Here is a 19,493-nt window from a genome sequence, read left to right on the forward strand (position 1 = left end):
CGGACAAAAGGGCCAAAAGCAAAACTGGCAGATCAGAATACAAACAGTATATTGATAATGTATTTATTCGAAACTGTGTAATAAATCTAAAATAATAAAAAATACATAAGTACATTGGAAGGTTGGTAATTTGGAGTCATCTTTTAGAAATTTTCATAAAATCTTACTTTTTTTATATTACTACTAATTTCTTAGCATGAGAATTATTTAAAAAATACTACAACTTGGATAAAAATAACTACCTTTTCCTATTATTTTTGGATTGAATGTGCACTATTACAGATAATGATATAAATTTTTAATAAAGAAAAGTACATTTGTGAAATAATATCAAAAGAGTGTAATAACAAATAAATAGTGTGCTATAATTATTACCTGTAATTCCATCCATCATTGTTTTACACATACTGTAGAGCGAATTAGATTTTTTATGCCTCTATTTATATACATAGGTACTAGCTGTTGCCCGTGGCTTGGGCTTACTCATGGCCTGGGACCTGGGAGAACCGCTTTCCGCAACTAGGTAAAACGTAACCTATACCTCTTAACAACGGTTCAGTAGTTTTGAGGTGTAAGCCCGACAGACAGACAAACAGAGTTACTTTCGCATTTATCGTAATAGTAAGGATGTTTGCACAGATACTCAAACCCGAACTTAGAGAAAAAAACTTAAATAAAATACATTATGTTTAGTTTCTAAAACTTTCATAACGGTTATAATCAATTGACTGATCTTATAAATATTACAAAATAAATTAAATTAAACAATTCGTGTAAAAACAGTTAAACTGAAATAGCAAACTTAGGCTTGAAATGCACAGATTCCGTCTTTGTACTATATCTAAGTGTTTATATAAATAATGTAATACTAGCAGACTGGTACATAGCATATTTTAAACTTGAACGAACGTATTTACTCTGTTTTCTAGCAAATTCTATGATATTTGCAAACTTTTCAAAACTCGAGACAGCATTATAAAACTTGCTTATATTTGTCTTCTCCACGCTTTCAGTGAAAACAACCTATCCAATTGTGAATGACTAATGTATTAGTAATTTTTGTTGGAATTTCAAAATAATTTTCTCATTTTTAGATTTCGGTTCTATCTACAACTATTTTACAAATCATGAAAGTTGAAAGGAAAACATATGGTAGGTGGTGAGGTTACTAACGCTCAGTTCATATACTAAGAAACGTCTAGGTACAACTTACCGTCCGTAAGCGAAACGACTCGTTTCATTATACGAACCGGGCGTTAACATACCTCACTTCACAATCGGACTTCCCTCAATATATTCACAATACTTACGCGATATTAACACAAGTTATCTCTGCATATGTAAGCTGTGTTGGTACTTGACAAACGCGACGGCTGCCAACTCCTTGCAAAATTCTTCGAGTACTATCAGACTTTCCACCAACATGTTGTGGTCGGCACTGGGGAAAGTTTTCAGATAATGTCAATTATAAAATGAATTGAAAAAATGACAATTATTTATATTTTGAAGGAAATGTCAATTAAAAAAAATTTTGAATCATAGCACGGGTCAATCGATCATGAGGTATAGCAACACTCGGTGGTCGGCCTATGGTACTATCATGACTGGTTGCGCAGAATGTTGGAAGCCAGAAAGTCTTGACAATCTGTGTTAGAAAGAGAATAAGGATGGTCAGATATCCTGGGTAGGGTTGAGGAGGTCAGATAGGCAGTCGCTCCATGTAAAGCGCAGGTATATAGGCCGAATAAAGTTGAAAAATGCTAGACGAATGGTGAATACATCTTATACTAGTTGTTTCCTGCAGTTTTACCCGCGTCCAAAGGGAACTTCTGCCCGTACAAATAGAAAAAAATAATTTGACTTTGAAAAAAAGAGAATTTTACAAATCGGCTCAGAAGTTTTAGAGACTTTGGGACACAAACAGACAAATTCCTCTTTATTATACTAGTATAGATACGGTCAAACTTACTTTTCATCATAACTAGGATCTTCACTCATTAACCACAGCCTCGTATTCTCAATAATCTTCTTATAATTCCTTAACCGCGGTATTTCCATAGTCAACCGTCTCGCCAACTCTTGCAGCGTTTTAAACAGCGTCGGGGTCTTTTTAGCCGTCGGCAGAGTAGGGTTAAGAAGATACTCGTGTAAATTAGGATGTGGTAACAAAGCTAACTGCGATATGATCGAAGTTAGGTGTAAATTAACTTGGTAAGGCTGTGTTGGCATGTTGGCAAGTAACTTAAAGATCATTTTAAAAAAAGGTCCTTCATCAAATTCTTCTTCTGAAGTTTGGGAATTTAAGTCTCTGGATCGAAGGACTAACTTCTGTGAGAAGTGTTTTGTGTCGTTTTTGGGTAACTCTCGTGTGTCAGGTTTGATTGGTTCGAAGGCGTCGTCTAAATGTATGTCGGCCTCTGGTCGGCTGTCGTAACTGTGGGTTGAGCTGGCTGTGGTATCCACCCAGTTGTGATCGGCGGGCCAGTTGAATGTGGAAGTCGCGTCCAGCCAGTACTGGAAGATTATATTGCTGTGTTGGTATTTTGATGTTTTATATTTTATAAGGTTAAACTTGTGAATCGATTTTGAGGCATTTTGGCGAGGACGTATTAGGAATACGTTAAGTAGAGGATACATTTCCTGTATGAAAGATCTAGTTACTTGCTGTAGAACGTTGTTTCTTTCTAAATCAATTTTTTTTCTAATTCACCTTTTTTAATTTTCGAAAACTTTACACATTAGGTGTAGAAGTTTGTAAAATATATCAATATGAAGCAAAGATGTTAAATAAATCTGATTTTTACAACTTTTTCGTTGTTTTCGTACAAACATACACGTCTGTGCCTTACTTCTACTGAATATTTAATTCTTGTATTTTGCATTAGAACACAGAATAGCCCTTTGCTAACGTTCTAGCTGTTTCCTGCTGTTTGCTCACTTCTAGCAACAGAGCCTTGTCTATAACTGTCTCCAAATACTATGTAAATGGGTTCCGCGGTTTCAACCGTGAAAACAACAACCAAACTTTTACTCATAATATCAGATAGGTAATATTTAGTTTTTTTCTCTGTTAAATTCTCACTCATTAATCAATATTTCCAGTTTATTTTCTGTCTACGTTATATATTTACCTGATACCGCCTATGCGCATCGTGTATGTAATGTTCGTAGTCGGCCCCCACCGGGTCCGACAGTATCGCTCGCGGCAGTAGCAGCAGGAAGCTGCAACGAACGGGACAATCAAACACAATGTTCCATTTCAAACTATTTAATGTCAAATGTACAGATATACAGGCGTACATCTTACAGTTATAGCGTGTACTACGTGAGCGAAACAAAGCGACGCGAAAGCAGTCGATTTCTTTTAAAGTGGCTTAAATGTAGCTTCGGATAGCTTCGCGATCACGTTGATTCGCCCACGTAAAACGCACCCTTATAGTAAATACAGTAGACCCTCGATAATTCAAGACTTTTTAATTTATTATGTAACTTTTACTTATATTTTAGGTTGTTGAGTTGCATTGAGATATATTTTAAGACAAAATGTTGGTCGGATTAAGGAGGGTCCATGCATTTGTAAATATAATAATCATAAATAGCGTTATTTATGCCCAAATACTGATGTATTTTAATTAAGCAAAAAATATAACTGTTGCAATAAAAAAATATAATATCTAACAAATTATACTGTATTAAAATCTAATATTCGGCCATAAATAACGCTGTCAAAAATTAAAGTTTTATAATTATCGAAATAAAGTAAGTAACGTCACAATAGTTTGAAAAAATAATAGTTTCTTAGCTTTAAGTGAAAGGAACTATATTGTAAGGTTGAGACCATAGCCACAAAATCACAAAAGTTAAATAATAATAAGCTAAGACTATCATGAAACCTACTGATTGCATTAAAATGTTAAAAATATATGTATCTGAATTAATTATAAATTATATCCTACCCCTATCTACAATAAAAATTGTATGTAAAATTTTTGAAACAATATTATATAATTATATATGTTATATAAAAATTTAATTTGACCAGATCTATTTATAAATTCAGTTCCTTTTTTAGGAAACGTAATGAATATGGCATCAAAATTGTATTTTGCTTTTGAAAAACTATAAGTATGTGCATTGTGTAAATTAAAATTAAGTTTATTTACATTTTTACGGATTTTATGTACATTGAATATTTATTTATTCAAAAATGTCAGATACAGAAAATTTCGCGTTTCATGATATTTACGTATATCTTATACATTACTGGAAATTATTAAATGCGTAGCAATAATATAATAGATACCGTTCAATAGGGGACTTGGAAAACTTTCTACAAAATATATCTAGTTTGACGAGATCATATGTAGGCAATCACTAGATTGGATGTTTACTTACCATTAAGTGGTATATTCGCAATTTTTTTTTTTATATATTAGTGAATTTAATTAATTATTTTTGAATAAAGCTTGCATTTTAGTAAATATTTTATATTATCGCGAAATAATCCGTAAATGCAATATAAATATATAATAAAAATTACCTGTATGAATTATCTTTACATTGTACACTATTTACAACTATTATAACTTAATATATAGATGAGATTATGGCAAGTACGTTTGTACATGAGATGATTTGTGAATACCTAACTAAAAAACTATTTAGGCCTGTTTACCGAACTAATTTTCAAATAAAAAAATAAGAGCTGCCTAACTACCTATATAATAATGTTCTTATAATTGTTTACTCATTCTGCCTTTGCCTTTTAGACAAAAAAGACACAAAATAATCTCAGTCTTAAAAAAACATTTTCAATTTCGAATATTTCATTTAGTTTGTGCTTCCGATATGAACTAAAGCATAATGACTGTCTAATTGTTTTCATATCTATGTATTTATATTTTAAACTCTATTTGGACGTATTAAGATTGATTTTCCCGAATCATATATATCGTCGGTATCCTCCCATTTCATTAAAATATGGCAACTAATTGGGCAAAGAATCTAAAAGTTATTTCTTTATGGAGTTTAGGCCTGAATTATGTACGTGATTCCTACATGTATGTATATTGTGAACTCTTAATAATATTTAAATTAGTACAAAATATAAACTAAAGTTAAGTTAAATATTAATCGTTATTTATGAGACTGGCAGTTTTGTCGGTGGTATTACGTGATTCCTTATTCATTATATCTTCGATGAGTGTTTTGAGTCGCTCTAGCCGGCTAGAAATTTTAATTGCTGGTTAAAATTGCGTTAAGAGCGTGTACGTCAACCGCGCGCCATTTGGCCTAAAATGGTACTTTTCTAACCACTGTTTCTCAGTAACTACTTATCCTATAACTATGTTATTTTTTAATAACGCAAGGTAATTTCACTGTCTATATAGTTAATTGAACATAAATTTCAATTTGTGTAGTTTAAATACTTAAAACCCCTATAACGTAACAGATGTTTTATAAAATTCCCGTTCAGCGTCTATTTCGAAGCTTAAATTCATGTGAAAACAGTGGCAAATCTAATCATATTTATTTTTTTACTCATAGACGAAATCCCCATGCCTATAGTTAATTGAAAACATTTTTTGATTTAGGTCTCTATCTTTCAGAAAAAAATATTTTAACAATGTGAAAAATTGTGAATTTCAAATGCTTTTTTTACCTATCTATCTTACTTAATTTAATATAACAATTATTTAGTATAGTAATATAACTCTTTCTTTAAAACATAAACTTTATATTATAATTTAATCTCTCGTTTTTATTTTTTTATAAATTATTTAAAAACTACTATAAAACGCTGCACGCGAGTCAACTCAAACCAGACCGCCGCAAGGCTTCACAGAGAGAGGACGTGTCGCTCCGTCACATCGCGTAGGGTGAATAACCTCTGCCGTGGATACCGAGAATAGACTACATTTCAAGCGCGACCAACAAATCTTGATACATTACTATTTTATTTAAAGCTCAATTTTGAAGCATATTTTTTTTATCGATTGAGTTGAAATTTTGTTTGAATGTTCAGTTTTAATGACAATGTATGATTCTATATCCAATATGGCGGTATACCCAAGATGGAGAAAAAAATGTTTTTAATGCATTCCTACGATATGGGTATCAAATGAAAGGGCTTGCTATGAATAACTCGAAAAAAAATGTGTCGCGAGTCTAAATCCAATATGGCGGACTCCTTAGGCTAGAAATCACTTATTGCAGATGTCTGTTACCAATCGAGCTATAATTTTTTTTTTCATTTTGGATGTACCCAAATTTTGACTTTTGATCTCGAATAACTTTTGAAGCATATAGGATAGATAACTTAAAACTTTATTTGCAATGGTAAACCCAAGCTCTTCACCAATATTTGGCTTTCCGGCAATTGTTGTTATTTGACCACAATTTTTCGGTCTGGATGGACTGGACCATTCATATAAACAATCAATTTTTCAAATCGGTCCAGGCGTCTTTGAGAAATCGAGAACAATCAAATTGAGAACAATCACAAAACAATCTAATTGAAACCTCCTCCTTTCTTTTTTTGAAATCGGTTAAAATACAGAAACTCTTAACATTGTCATTAATCATCAGTCGACTATTTAGTACTGTTGAAAATTGTATGTAATATACAGAAAGTCCTCAAAACCAAGGTTTTCATAGGTGCTCGATTTTTTTTGCAAAAGAGTGTAAGTATTAAAGACTTATTTTCATGCTTTTATATTTTAGACATCCATAGACTTACACTATTTTCCCGCTATTAACTATTTACTAAATAATATATTTTTTGTTCTACCAATTTCACTCGAAAGGATCAAAATGGTTTGTGTGACTATACGTGAAGTATGATACTCACGCACACAGCCGCGACGCTAGTCTGCGCGGTTTTTTGCATTGAATTACCTAAAGTTGACATCGCGCGCCGAGCGTACACGCTCTTAAGCGATTGCTTATTAAAATTATAATAATATTACAATATGTAACGGCCGTTTCCAATATTTTTAGCCGACTTCAAAAAGAGGAGGTTCTAAGTTTGACCTGCTTGTATGTATGTTTGTGCGGGGTTATCTCACGTTTAGATGAACCGGTTATTATGCGGTTTTCAGCATAGTATTTTTCTGCCATAGCAAGTCTAAGGTATACCTATTATTGAAGTCGGTTATTTTTTTTTGTCAAAAGCTTTATCTGTTGTTTTGCTAACTAGAAAAAGAAATTTGACATTATAGTTACTTATCAAAGTTATAATTTTGACATTAGCCTCCATACAAGTATAGTTATCGGCACGAATCTTTAGCTCTGACCTACATCTGAGCAGAAGTGATTTATTAGCAAAGAACCAATCCCGAGTGACGGCTATGACGCGATGCACTGCGGGCCAATCACCGCTTTAGCCCGCCCCACGCCTCACTTCATACCACAAAAGGTAACCAATAAATTACTTCTGCGCCGGTGAAGGTCAGAGCTCAAGATTCGTGCCGATAACTATACTTGTGTGGGGGCTAATGTCAAAATTAAGTAATTAAGTAAATCGACAGATAGATATATAATATTGGGAACGACCGTTTTCTGTAGTGTTTATAAAGCTGTATGTTTGTGGCAAAGCGATAACCAGACACCTTAGCTATTGTGTTTTGTTTTTGATTGCAAAAGATATGTAGGCATTAATTAAGTTATGCTTTCTGTTAAAAAATATATGAGACTGGCCGAAAATAATAACTTTTGACTTCTAAAGTATATGTTGAATTCTCATATCAACGTTTAGGTGCCAATTTCATTAACTGCAGATTTTATTTACCTATATACCTTTCTGTTTGCTTACTAGAAACTAATGCCCATTATCACCAACAATATCTTAACGTTTCCCTAACTAAGTAATAATATAATAATAATGTTTATTGGAACCAAAAAGCAAGTGTCACTTAGAATAAGGGCTCCCCCAATAATAAAGATTATAAGGGACACTTAAACTTTGGTGAAAACGAAATTCGTATTAACTGTTCCCTAAATGCTCTGTAGCCGAAAATCGATCTCAGTGGCGTGCACTTGGAGAGGCCTATGTCCAGCAGTGGACTGCTATAGGCTGATGATGATGATGATGATGATGATGATGAAATGCTCTTAGGGAATCCCTAATTTAGGTATTTGTTGGTGGAAATGGGCATAAGTCTAATGTCAAAATTCAGCCTCTAATAAGCTCTTATAAGAGTTAAAAACTTCCAGATTTCTTTATTAATAATGTTATTTAATTGCATTACTATGTTTTGTACCCTTGAAAATCTTTACCACCCGAGAAAGAACTAAAATTCCCTACATAAGGACCAACCATTTCAAAGTACCAAAAAAACACAGATCTACACACAATTTTCAACAGACAGCATAACGTATACTAGAAGTGACACACACAAGTACTGACCTGTTGATGACCCTGTGTATGTTCTCCGTTCCCTCGTCGTGGTGCTTGGGGTCGAGCCCTTCGTGGGAGAGTATATCTGTGATCTGCTCGTTCACGTGGTCTTCGTGTTGCAGTTGCTTCATCGCTTCTCTGTGGAAATTGAAGTGTTTTTTTAAAGTAATTGTTCAACAAAAACTTGTATATGTAATACTTTAGTACTCGTTTTGGCAAGGTAAGGGAAAGTCTATCTGTATAGCAATTTTTTATTTTTTTTATTCATGGTTTGTAAGAGTCGTTCGTTAGCTCTACCAATTGTTTAAAAATATACTCAAAATTAACCAAAACAGCATCATTAACAACGTAAATATCAGTTATCTTGAAACATCTTAAACAATAGTTTGATATGAATTTTCACATTTAATTTTGAAAGTAAACCGTTGTTTTAAGAAAAGCGCATTTTTATGTTGTCAGACAACTTGGGCCTTAGTAAGACATACCATGACAGAAAAAACTACTCTATATTGAAACAAGGCTATTAACACCCATAACTCACACTCGACTCACCTATTGTATTCCCTTTCCCTCCCTATCGACAGGTCGTTGAGCCTGTCTCTCTCGTCGTCGTCGTTGTTGGGCTGCGGTGCATAATATCCCCGTGACGTCACGCGAGCTAGTACTACGCGGTGTATGCTGTGTTCCGTGCCTTTTTCTATTATCGTCTGTAACATTATATTTTTTTATTAAGAAATATATTGAACACATGATTACATTTTGAAAACGGAATTTACAAAAATGTTACCTTGATTCAACTCTATAACATTTTTTACTTCTAAATATGCTGATATTTTTTAATACAATTAAGTCTGTGTTATTTCTAGCATAACAGGAATGAAGCACCAAGCTAAAATACCAAATTTAAAGTCCAAACTAAATATTTTTATGATTGAATTAAAGTGTACAATTTGTATAATATTTAACAAATTAATTCACAAAACTGATAAAATGTACGTATATTATGTATTTATTGAACTGACCTCGAAAAACCTGAGTGTTTCTAGCGTGAGATCGTGGTACTCCGTCAAGCAGTTGTTGATGAGCGTGTGCAGCAGCGGCCACTCCGACACTTCGCCCTCACCCACCAACCAGTTCGAGAATTCTATAACAATGTTATATTGCTTTTAGATAATTTACATAAGACCTTTCGATTAGTATACAACAAATATCAATCTTTGTCATATTACAAATGCGAAATACGCGTGAAGCTAAAACAATAAGAATTAGGAAGAGGGAAGACAGAAAGTTTGAAAGGAATTTGCGCGCGGAAATGCATTATACTCTTATTTCATTTCGTATTCTTTGGCTGTTACAGGATTTATATAAAGTTTTATATTTAGTTTATAAGTTATGTTTTATGTATGAACTCCATGTTGCATTGGTAAATCCTGAAAAGATTATGCTAAATAATTATATTCTGAATATATTAAAGATTCCATCGACTTCGATATACGAATGAGAAATTGATTTATTTTATCTTCAAACATTTCAACAAAAAACGAAAGGAACTGAAAAATTCACTCAAAAATCTTAATAGTTACCGTTAATAAGATCAGGCGAGTCGACGACCTTAAGACACTTGGCGAGTATAGCGGTGACCAGCACCGCGTGGTGGATGTCGCTGATGCCGTTCTCCGCGGTGCCTTCTAGAAAGTTCTGACGGAATGTTCGAGATAGGTGTGATGCTATCGTCGGGTGGCATTCCTGGAGAAAAAAATATTAGTTTATTTTTAACCGATTTCCCAAAAAGGAGGAGGTTCTCAATTCATCGGACCTCGTTCTTTTTAACCACGGAGTAAGGAAAGTCAGCAGAGATCAAATAAGGCAGGTAGGTCTGGGGCCTTCTTCTAAGGGCTGATTTTTCAATCACCAGATAACTCCTATCTTAGGAATATTTTTAACGTTTTGATAGCTTTTGTATGGAAAATATGTCAAACCGCCATATTTATTCCTCAGATAGAAGTTAACTGATGATTGAAAAATCAAATACGTATGGTGTGTGTGTGTGTGACCAAAATGATAATTTACGTCTCTCTCTTATATCTCCTTTTAGTAAGAGGCATTTAGGTAATTTTGCTATTTAGTATAATGTTTCGTAATAACTATTCTTTTTTTGACAACAACGGCTCTTTCTTCGATTCAAACTAACTTTCTAAGCTTAAAACATATTTTTTGTGCGATCTTATCATTATTTGTGTACTTGCCTTCATCAAAGTATCACAGTAGTCTAACCAGGAGAAGAAGCTCGTCAACTCTCTGTATCCATGGAATTTGCTGTACGATTTGTCTCCAAAATCTTGTGCAACGTATCTGCAAGCAAAAATGATACTTATTATAATGCCGTAAAGTTAAAAATCTATAGTAACGGTTTGACACTTTTGACAATGTTCAAGTAAGTATCAGCCAGTGACAACGACTATTTTGTGAGAAGAAATATAATTATAATAGGACACTTTTCAACGGTAAAAACGGACAAATAAAATTCTGCAGTATTCGGGGGGTAGTTAACACTTCCTAAATTGAAAAATTTAGTTATTTCTTTACACATTTGTAAATGTATTCGTCAATCTTCTTAACAAATATTTATAGCTTTTAAGTTCGCTATCTCATACTCCTTGAGAGGAAACTATCATATATTAATTACAAAACACTCATCATCATCATCATCATCTCAGCCATAGGACGTCCACTGCTGAACATAGGCCTGCCCCTTAGATCTCCACAGATATAGTTATCGGCACGGATATTGAGCTCTCGGCGGAAGAGTGGGGATCGCTTTGCGCACTGTACGCACACCTAAGGCAATAAACCAGTAAATCACTTCTGCGCAGGTGAAGGTCAGGGCTCAATATCCTGGCCGATGATTATACCTGTTGGAGGCGACCTGCATCCAGCATCTTCAAAAACAAATATCACTCACGCCCACGTAATATTAAGATGGTCCACATCACTGGGGTCGACGTTGGCCGGGATGCACTTGTACTTGGCCGCCAGCTTGTCCACTATCGTCTCGCAAGCGGGGCTGCAGCTCGTCACTAGGTTCGCTATGTCATCCTCGGGTAGGGATGAGACGATCATAATGCCTTCGCATGCTCGGAGGACTACTTGATTATCCTGGAAATTTAAAGTGAAGTGAAATAAAAGTTGGACATTACATCACTTTTCCATGTCATTTTAAGAACACTGGGGTCAGCATTTCCTAACTGACTGATCCCTGAGAAGAAACGCCGAAACAAACTCAAGGGTCATAGTCTTTTTTAAAGTCCAAGCATGTTATAAATCAAAAAGTTAGTTAGTTAAAAATAAAGTTATTTTATGTAAAAAAAAAAAAACATAATTAAGTAGAGGAAGAAATGAAAAAGAACATTAAAATTGTTGAAATTCACTTCGATCTATTTGGTGGTCACGAAAGATTCCGCGAACACATGCGCAGAAACCAATTTTAAGTATCAGTGTATTCTAGGTATAGTATCAGAGATGGGGGCCAAGCCACATGCGCGTACGCATGCCCAGAACTTTACTTGCGAACCGCAATAGATTTTTGCAAAAACTGTACTTAGGCTTATTTAGGTGTTATCTCAAGCCCCATTATTTTTTCCCATACAACACACAACAACACTTAACTTGGCTAATATTAAATATCAACAATAAAATTTTTCTTAAATTAATTTCCTGAAAACAACAAAAAAAAATGGTTAAAAAATACAAATCAACTTACCGCGCTATTCAAATAAGACAGCAACAAATCAATGAGCAGGAACTTATCATTATCATCGTAGACCGTCTTATGACTCTTACACGAGACGTTGTCGTCCGACGAACAAGTTGTAGCGTTACAACTGTCATCTTTACTTGTGCGGATTATAGACACGTTGCGAAGAGGGTTGGGGGGGAGTTCTACCTCGAATAGAGGGTTCTTCTTTGGTGTTTGTATCTGAAAAGTAATTTATGTTATGATGAAAATATGTATAACTTCAAGTTATATGTAGGCGAGTTCCTCCCTGTTTCGTAAGGTAAAATAAATTGGTGGGTTCTGGCTGCAATTTGAAGATTTTTGGCAGTCATGGGTAGTCAGGACATAAAATTTTAATTAAGCTACCTTAACTTATCTATTACCTATTTGAGTTTGAGTTTTGCACATTATATGAACGTGATAGTTTGAATGTACTAATGTATGTTCCTCGTTTACTTAAAACTTAACGGTAATACAGCTTATATCTATTACAGAATAACATATAAGATACTTTTGATCCATGTATGTGGAGTAATTCTCTTAAGACGTGAGTAAAAAGGGCTTGGGTAAGAGCCTGTTCACAATAACTTTGATCTCTACACATATAATTTTTTACCTACCTTACTCTTAATAGGTATAAGCTTCTGTATATCTTCAGGTATACTGAGCAGCGTAGACTTGTCTTCTACGAAGGGTGTGGTGAATATGTTAGCCAGGCCTGGCTCCTTACGCACCAGGCCACAGAGAGTTAGGAGTAACTCTACTTCTTCCTTCTCTGTTGGTGATGCTGGACTTTCGTTGCATTGGATTAACATTCGCTGGAAGGAAAAGGTGGTTATGTTTATTAAAATACTTTTATTGTTAGGCTCTATTGGCCCATAGATGTCATATGGGAGGATGTTTTATTTTACTTGGGAGGCTTAGTGGTGTAGAAATACAAAGACAATGTGCATGTAAATTTACACACACACAAGTATGTCTTGCACGCTTTCATGAAATAAAAGATTATGAATATGTATATCGATTAGCACATTCGATTTACAACTGCCATTTTTTACAACAAATGTAATGCATATGACCAAAGCAGGCCACAATGAAAATACCAATTCAAAATCGTTAGAAAGTGGCTACATGAATAGGATTTTAAGACAGTTTATAACACTAACACATTATATTAACAAATCAGTAATTTTGACAATATTCTCTTTAATTTTGAAAAAATGCTTTTTCAACTTTACCTGCAAAGGCCTATAAACATGCGCACTATTAACACAGGGCTGCCTCGTCCGCCTCAGTAACGCAGTCCCCGTCGTGAGCGCTAGCGCCCGCGCGCCGGGGGGGCGCTCGGCCGCCGCGAGGGCACACAACGCGTCCAGTAGACATATGGAGCGTTGGACTATGGCCTCCATACAGGGGCCGACCGTACCACCCTGCTGTTCTTTTTCTTCGTCTACTATTAGCTGAAAAAAAAATGGAGGTAAATTCTAAGTTTGATTTGAGTGATATTATTGTAGGTTGAAGGTGAAGAAATATATCCTATGTAACTATCAACTACTTTCTTCTTTCATTGTAACTATGACCCCAATAGGTACATTATTGTGCCTATGTACTAAGGAAGGCTATAGGCTATTTTTATCCTGGTGCGAGGAGTAGTTCCCATGGTAGATGGGAGGAATCGCTTGCGGAAATTAGTATCTTATATGTAGTAGGCTATACCCTCGGGATGCAAGTAAAACTGAGGGGCACAGCTAGTAGTCTATACTAATATTATAAAGAGGAAAACTTTGTTTGTTTGTTTGGTTGTAATGGATAAACTCTAAAACTATCATCATCAGCCTATCGCAGTCCACTGCTGGACATAGGCCTCTCCAAGTGCACGCCACTGAGATCTATTTTCGGCTTCTCGCATCCAGCTCCTGCCAGCCGTCTTGCGCAAGTCATCACTCCACCGTGCCTGAGGACGTCCTACACTACGTTTGCCGAGGCGTGGTCTCCACTCTAGAACTCGTTTACCCCAACGGTTATCGGTTCTTCTTCTTCTTCTTGCCGTATAGCGACGGCTTAAGAATACATGTGTCGCTACCCCCTTCTTCCAGTGGGTGTCGTAGAAGTCGACTAATGGAGTCAAAAATGCACCGAACACCGTGCGAGAGAAGGAAAACTCGAAAAAAAACCCTCTATCAACCCGTCTGGCCAGCGTGATAGCAGTAAGCTAAATTCCTCAACTCTAAAACTACTGGACCGATTTTAAATATTCTTTCACCATTAGAAAGCTATATTATCTGCGAGTAACATAGGTTATATTTTATCCCGGTGCGGGCAGTAGCTCCCACGGGACGCGGGTGAAACCGCGGGAAAACGGCTAGTCAGTAATCCAAATCAAGTTATTTTTTTTAAATTCTAAACGAGGATATTAGTATCACCGAACTGATTAAATGTTTTAACAATAAATACTACAGTACAGTATGATAATACCGCCTATCAAGGTCAACAGTATAATTAAAATCCACAACACCGTGAAATTCAACTGTATTGCATGCATTTGAATGTCTGTAGGTGAAAGTGATATTTCACTATAAAATATTTAGCTACCATAATAAAATGAAAGTTCGCAAGTTATATGCATAGAGAATGTATCTAAAACATTGCATACTATTTAGTCTCAAAAATCCTAACTTTCGTCTAAAAGTAATAAAGTTAAGAGTTTGTTAGTTTGAAATTCGTTAATCTCGGAAACCACGGGGCTAATTTGAAATATTCTGTCAGTTTGTAAGGAAAGCTGTAGTAATAAACTATTTTTTTTCCGAGTGCGCAGAGTAGTTCGCACGCGACGCTGATGAAGCCGCTGGCAAAATCTGGCTATAACATTTATATTGACTAAATCAAACCAACATTCATATGTAAAATCAAAATAGTTTTGAGCATGTACACCTTACTATGACTTGTTTGTTACCTAATAAGTACAATGTATTGATAACTATGTACTTGTTATCAAATAAATAAAACAAGGTGAAGGTTACCTAAGGTAACAGCAATCATTACATGCTTAATTACTTGCTAACTAATGATAGTGATTCATTTATTTTAAAAGCAAATTAGAACAGGTTAACTAAAGTGCTGTAGTGATAAATAAATAAAATTGTTTTTATTTTTCCACAATTATTTTTAAAAAATAAGTGATGTTTTGGAATTAGTGCTCCAATTACATATAAAAAAAATATTTGCTGTTTATCTTTTAGTGTCTAAAAAAATTGTTTCACTGATATCATTTCTCATTCATATTGCACTTGGACAATTTAAAAACATTCATGTACTTATCAATTTAAATATATTATCATCAATCATGTATTTATAGAATTAAACTGATTTATATTCTACCCACAACGGGTGGCCATGACAAAAATAGCTTGCATTGAAGATTATATCAGAACTGAAGGTAGATTGTTTTCCTATTAAAAAAAAGATTAACTTATAAATTGAACTGTGTTGTAAAATGTTGATATCTGTTATCAGTACATTGCTAATTAATTAATACCTACATAGGAAGTTTGATAAGCTGTACTTATACACACCCTCTTTTAAAATGTTTTATTATTTTTATATTATAGATATATGTAAGGCAATATTTTTTTTGGATTTGTTTCAATAAAAAAATTGGGATATGTTTCATTAAATTCTCATATATGTCTAGCCTTTTGTCAACTACGTTGGGCTAGCTTCCGAACCAGTTCATGTAATATTTTCAATTATGCACCTGTATTTTTTATAGCTCATAATACATATGCCATAAAAAGACTGCTGATAATAAAACATTGCAGTGTAACATAAATATAGAATCAGAATTCTTTATCAGATATCTTAGTTTATCCAACAGATAGAAGTCATTAATAGATGTTATGTAATTAATCAAATACAAGATAGGACTACAAACTCATGTACTAGATTCTTATAAGATTTCGAACAAATATTCAGTTATTTGTTCATGATAAATGTATGGAAACAAATTGAGTATCTAGTTTCCGGTGGAAACCAACTCTGCAAAAGAATCTGTTATGGATCCATTGCAGATTATTTAGAATGAACCATTTGCGTTCAGTTCGTTTTTACTTCAAAGTTAATAGGTTTTTTTTATCAGTTACTACAGAATGCACTTAGCAAAGTGAAATTAACAGGTGAAGTATTAACAACAAAGTAATGATTCGCCTGTAATTTACAATTAGTCACGAACCTGTAACATTTGATGCAGGTGATGCGGTATCCTCGTCTCCTCAACATGCTGTTTGTTATTCTCGTCATAGTTCTGGTAAAAATTCAGTATCATCTTCCAATGGTACTCGAAATCCTCCAACCTCGTGGCTGGAGGCGCCAACTGAAATAACAAAACCTCATTAATTTGCACAGTACGCACGTACAACGATAATATTAATTGTTTTGCTCTTACAACGTCCGCCGCTGTTTGTAGTACATCTGAAAAACGACTCAGCATTGTGACCCAAATAATTTTACATGTAACCACACATTACACAGGCTTTGAGTATAGTCTAACGGAGCGATTCGAGATTGTAAATAGAGCATCAAATCATTTTAGCTGGCTCTGTAAATTTTAATTTCTATCACAACACAGTAATCCGAATAAATACAAAATGAAGTATGATAAATATCTGTCAATGTCATTGTCAGAAGAAAATTTAATTTAAAAAAATGATTGATTGTCTCTGCAAACACATGATAAAATTAGAGATGTACCGGTATTTTTTCAGAAAAATGAATCGATCGATTATAATTACAATTTGTTCCGCACATGATACGGCCTAAAGTTTGATAAACTTGATATGTACCGTTTTTAAATATGCTGAGGGATAAAATAAATAAACGAATATAAGGAAACTGCTACAGTGGGGAGTAGGCTGAACTGTCAAAATCAATTGACATATCTGACCGAACCGTTTACTTCAACCACTTTTGCTCGAGACAGCGCTGCGGACGGGTGCATCACTGCGTATCGTATTATTTGAATATTCTTTTGTTCTTTCTTTGTTCTTGATGTAATAAGACGAACCGAAATCAATAATTGTTGTGAATTTAGTTTTAGTTTGGTAATTAAATTAATTATTTTTGTAAAGAATTGTTTTATTTGCTTTCATCAGAAGTGGGATAGCTAACCACCCACATTTGATTTTAGCCTACATCATATTATTGATTTCGGTTGTGATATTTTGTTGATTGCTGTGTATTATCGTGTTCAGTGTTGTAATAATGGGAAAACGAAATCGTTCACGTACTCCGTCGCGTAGTCGTTCGCATTCTAAGAGTCGCAAACGCTCAAAACGCCATCATCGAAACCATTCACCGTGCAGCTCGCGATCTACTAGTAATTCAGGACTACGCGAGTCTTTAGAAACAATCGTGTCCCGATTAAACGCATTAGAAGATCGGTCCTCGGTAGCTATGCCAACTAATGTCGAAGTACCGTCACAAAATGACGATTCAACGGAAAAAATTGTGAAAGCTATTCATTCGCTAAAATATGGCGGTACACGTGATTTTTACGTATCGAACTTTGATCCCAATATACACGACGTTGATGTCTGGTTTGATGAAGTAGATCGAGCGCAAGTTCTTAATAAGTGGAATGATTCTGAATGTTTATCGGGAATAGGCCATTGTCTTAAGGGCGATGCAAAATCTTGGTTGAATGATTGGGTTACAACAGATCGGTCGTGGAGTAATTTTAAAAATGATTTTAAATCCTTGTGCGTAAAAAAGATTGACGTAGCAAGCATTCTTTACGAGGTAATGAGCACAAATTCTGATAGTTTTTCTACGTATGCAGAATATGTGCGTCGATCTTTATTACGGTTACAAATTGTTAAAGGTTTAAGTGAAGAGCTTATTAGTGCCATTATTATACGCGGTATCAATGAACCCAGTATTAAAGCGGCAGCTACGAATGAGAACCTTAAACCTAGCCAGTTAGTTAATTACTTTTCTACTTTTGTGAAACCGATTGAGAATAAGCATGAAAAACGCCTAAATCGGGAGTCTGCAGTAAGTAAGGAGGTCGTGAAGCCAAATTTTTCAAAACGTCCCCTCACAAAGCCCCCATTTAAATGTTTTTCGTGTGGACAAACCGGACATAAACAAAGTAACTGTCAAGGAAAACCAAAACCATCAACTACAGGCACGAATGCGATTAACAGTGACCTAAAGACGAAAATGAAAATAGTTTGCGCGTATTGTAAGAAAACAGGTCACCATATTAACGATTGTTTCGCCAAACAACGTTCTGATGCTAATAAAGGCAAAGTGAATTTTTGCTCCCTACCCGATATTTATAAAAACAAGGATGTCATAGTTGGAGTAATCCAGGGGATACCCATTGACATTCTGATCGATAGCGGCGCTATAGACGTTTCTCTTATTTCGTCCTCCGTGGCAAATCATTTGTCGTGCGCAAAAAAATCCACTTATCGAGAGTTAAAAGGTGTTGGAAATACTATCACTCGGGTATTCTCATATGTCACCCTTACTATTGAGCTTAAAGAAATAACACTTGAAGTCGACCTATTGATCGTGCCCAGTGAAAGTATGAATGCACCTATCATAATAGGTACAGATGTCCTTAATCGGGAGGGAGTAATGTATGTACGCACAAAGGATTATCAGCGTTTAACGTTTAGTGCTATTCCTGCAAAAGTCTCGGCTATCGAAACGAATGAGCATCCTATTCAAACGTCACTTGTTGCCAGCGATAAGGAAAAACTTTTTAAAATAGTTAACGATTTTTCAAAATTTATGATAACTGGAACTGCTACTTCAACGGTGACCACCGGTAGCATGCACATTCGCTTAAACAGTGATGCACCCATTTATTATAGACCGTACAAATTATCTTTTAATGAGAAGTTGCGGTTACGCGAAATAATTAACGACCTTTTAGCTAAACAAATCATTCGCGAATCCGAATCTGCGTACGCAAGTCCTATACTTTTAATTAAGAAGAAAGACGGAACAGATCGGATGTGCGTTGATTTTCGTGCTTTAAACAGAATCACTGTTAAAGACAGATACCCTTTGCCGTTGATCGAGGACCACATAGATCGGTTAGGTAAAGGAAAATATTTTACTACCCTCGATATGGCCTCAGGGTTTCATCAGATTTGCCTCGATAATGCGTCGATTCCCTTAACTGGTTTTGTTACGCCTGAAGGGCATTATGAATATATGAAAATGCCCTTCGGTCTTGCTAATGCGCCAGTTGTCTTCCAGCGCATTATTAGCAATACGCTTCGTTCTTTCATAAATAATGGTTCGGTTATG

General features: G+C 34.9%; 1 protein-coding gene across 1 annotated transcript; it reads right to left on the reverse strand.

Moving 5' to 3' along the window:
- Positions 1 to 1,223: 1,223 nt before the first annotated feature.
- LOC110371364 (FHF complex subunit HOOK interacting protein 2A) lies at positions 1,224 to 16,858 on the reverse strand. Its single transcript, XM_064040752.1, has 14 exons — positions 16,615 to 16,858; positions 16,402 to 16,542; positions 13,412 to 13,633; positions 12,794 to 12,991; positions 12,159 to 12,374; positions 11,361 to 11,554; positions 10,645 to 10,750; positions 9,982 to 10,144; positions 9,421 to 9,542; positions 8,951 to 9,105; positions 8,408 to 8,536; positions 3,132 to 3,222; positions 1,970 to 2,514; positions 1,224 to 1,438 (listed from the first exon to the last, which is right to left on the reverse strand). Exons 1-14 carry the CDS (start codon positions 16,657 to 16,659, stop codon positions 1,327 to 1,329), a joined length of 2,439 nt encoding a protein of 812 aa, XP_063896822.1. The 5' UTR covers positions 16,660 to 16,858; the 3' UTR covers positions 1,224 to 1,326.
- Between the last annotated feature and the right edge of the window lie 2,635 nt (positions 16,859 to 19,493).

The sequence above is a fragment of the Helicoverpa armigera genome, chromosome 23 (genome assembly GCF_030705265.1).
Source record: "Helicoverpa armigera isolate CAAS_96S chromosome 23, ASM3070526v1, whole genome shotgun sequence".
Taxonomy (NCBI): domain Eukaryota; kingdom Metazoa; phylum Arthropoda; class Insecta; order Lepidoptera; family Noctuidae; genus Helicoverpa; species Helicoverpa armigera.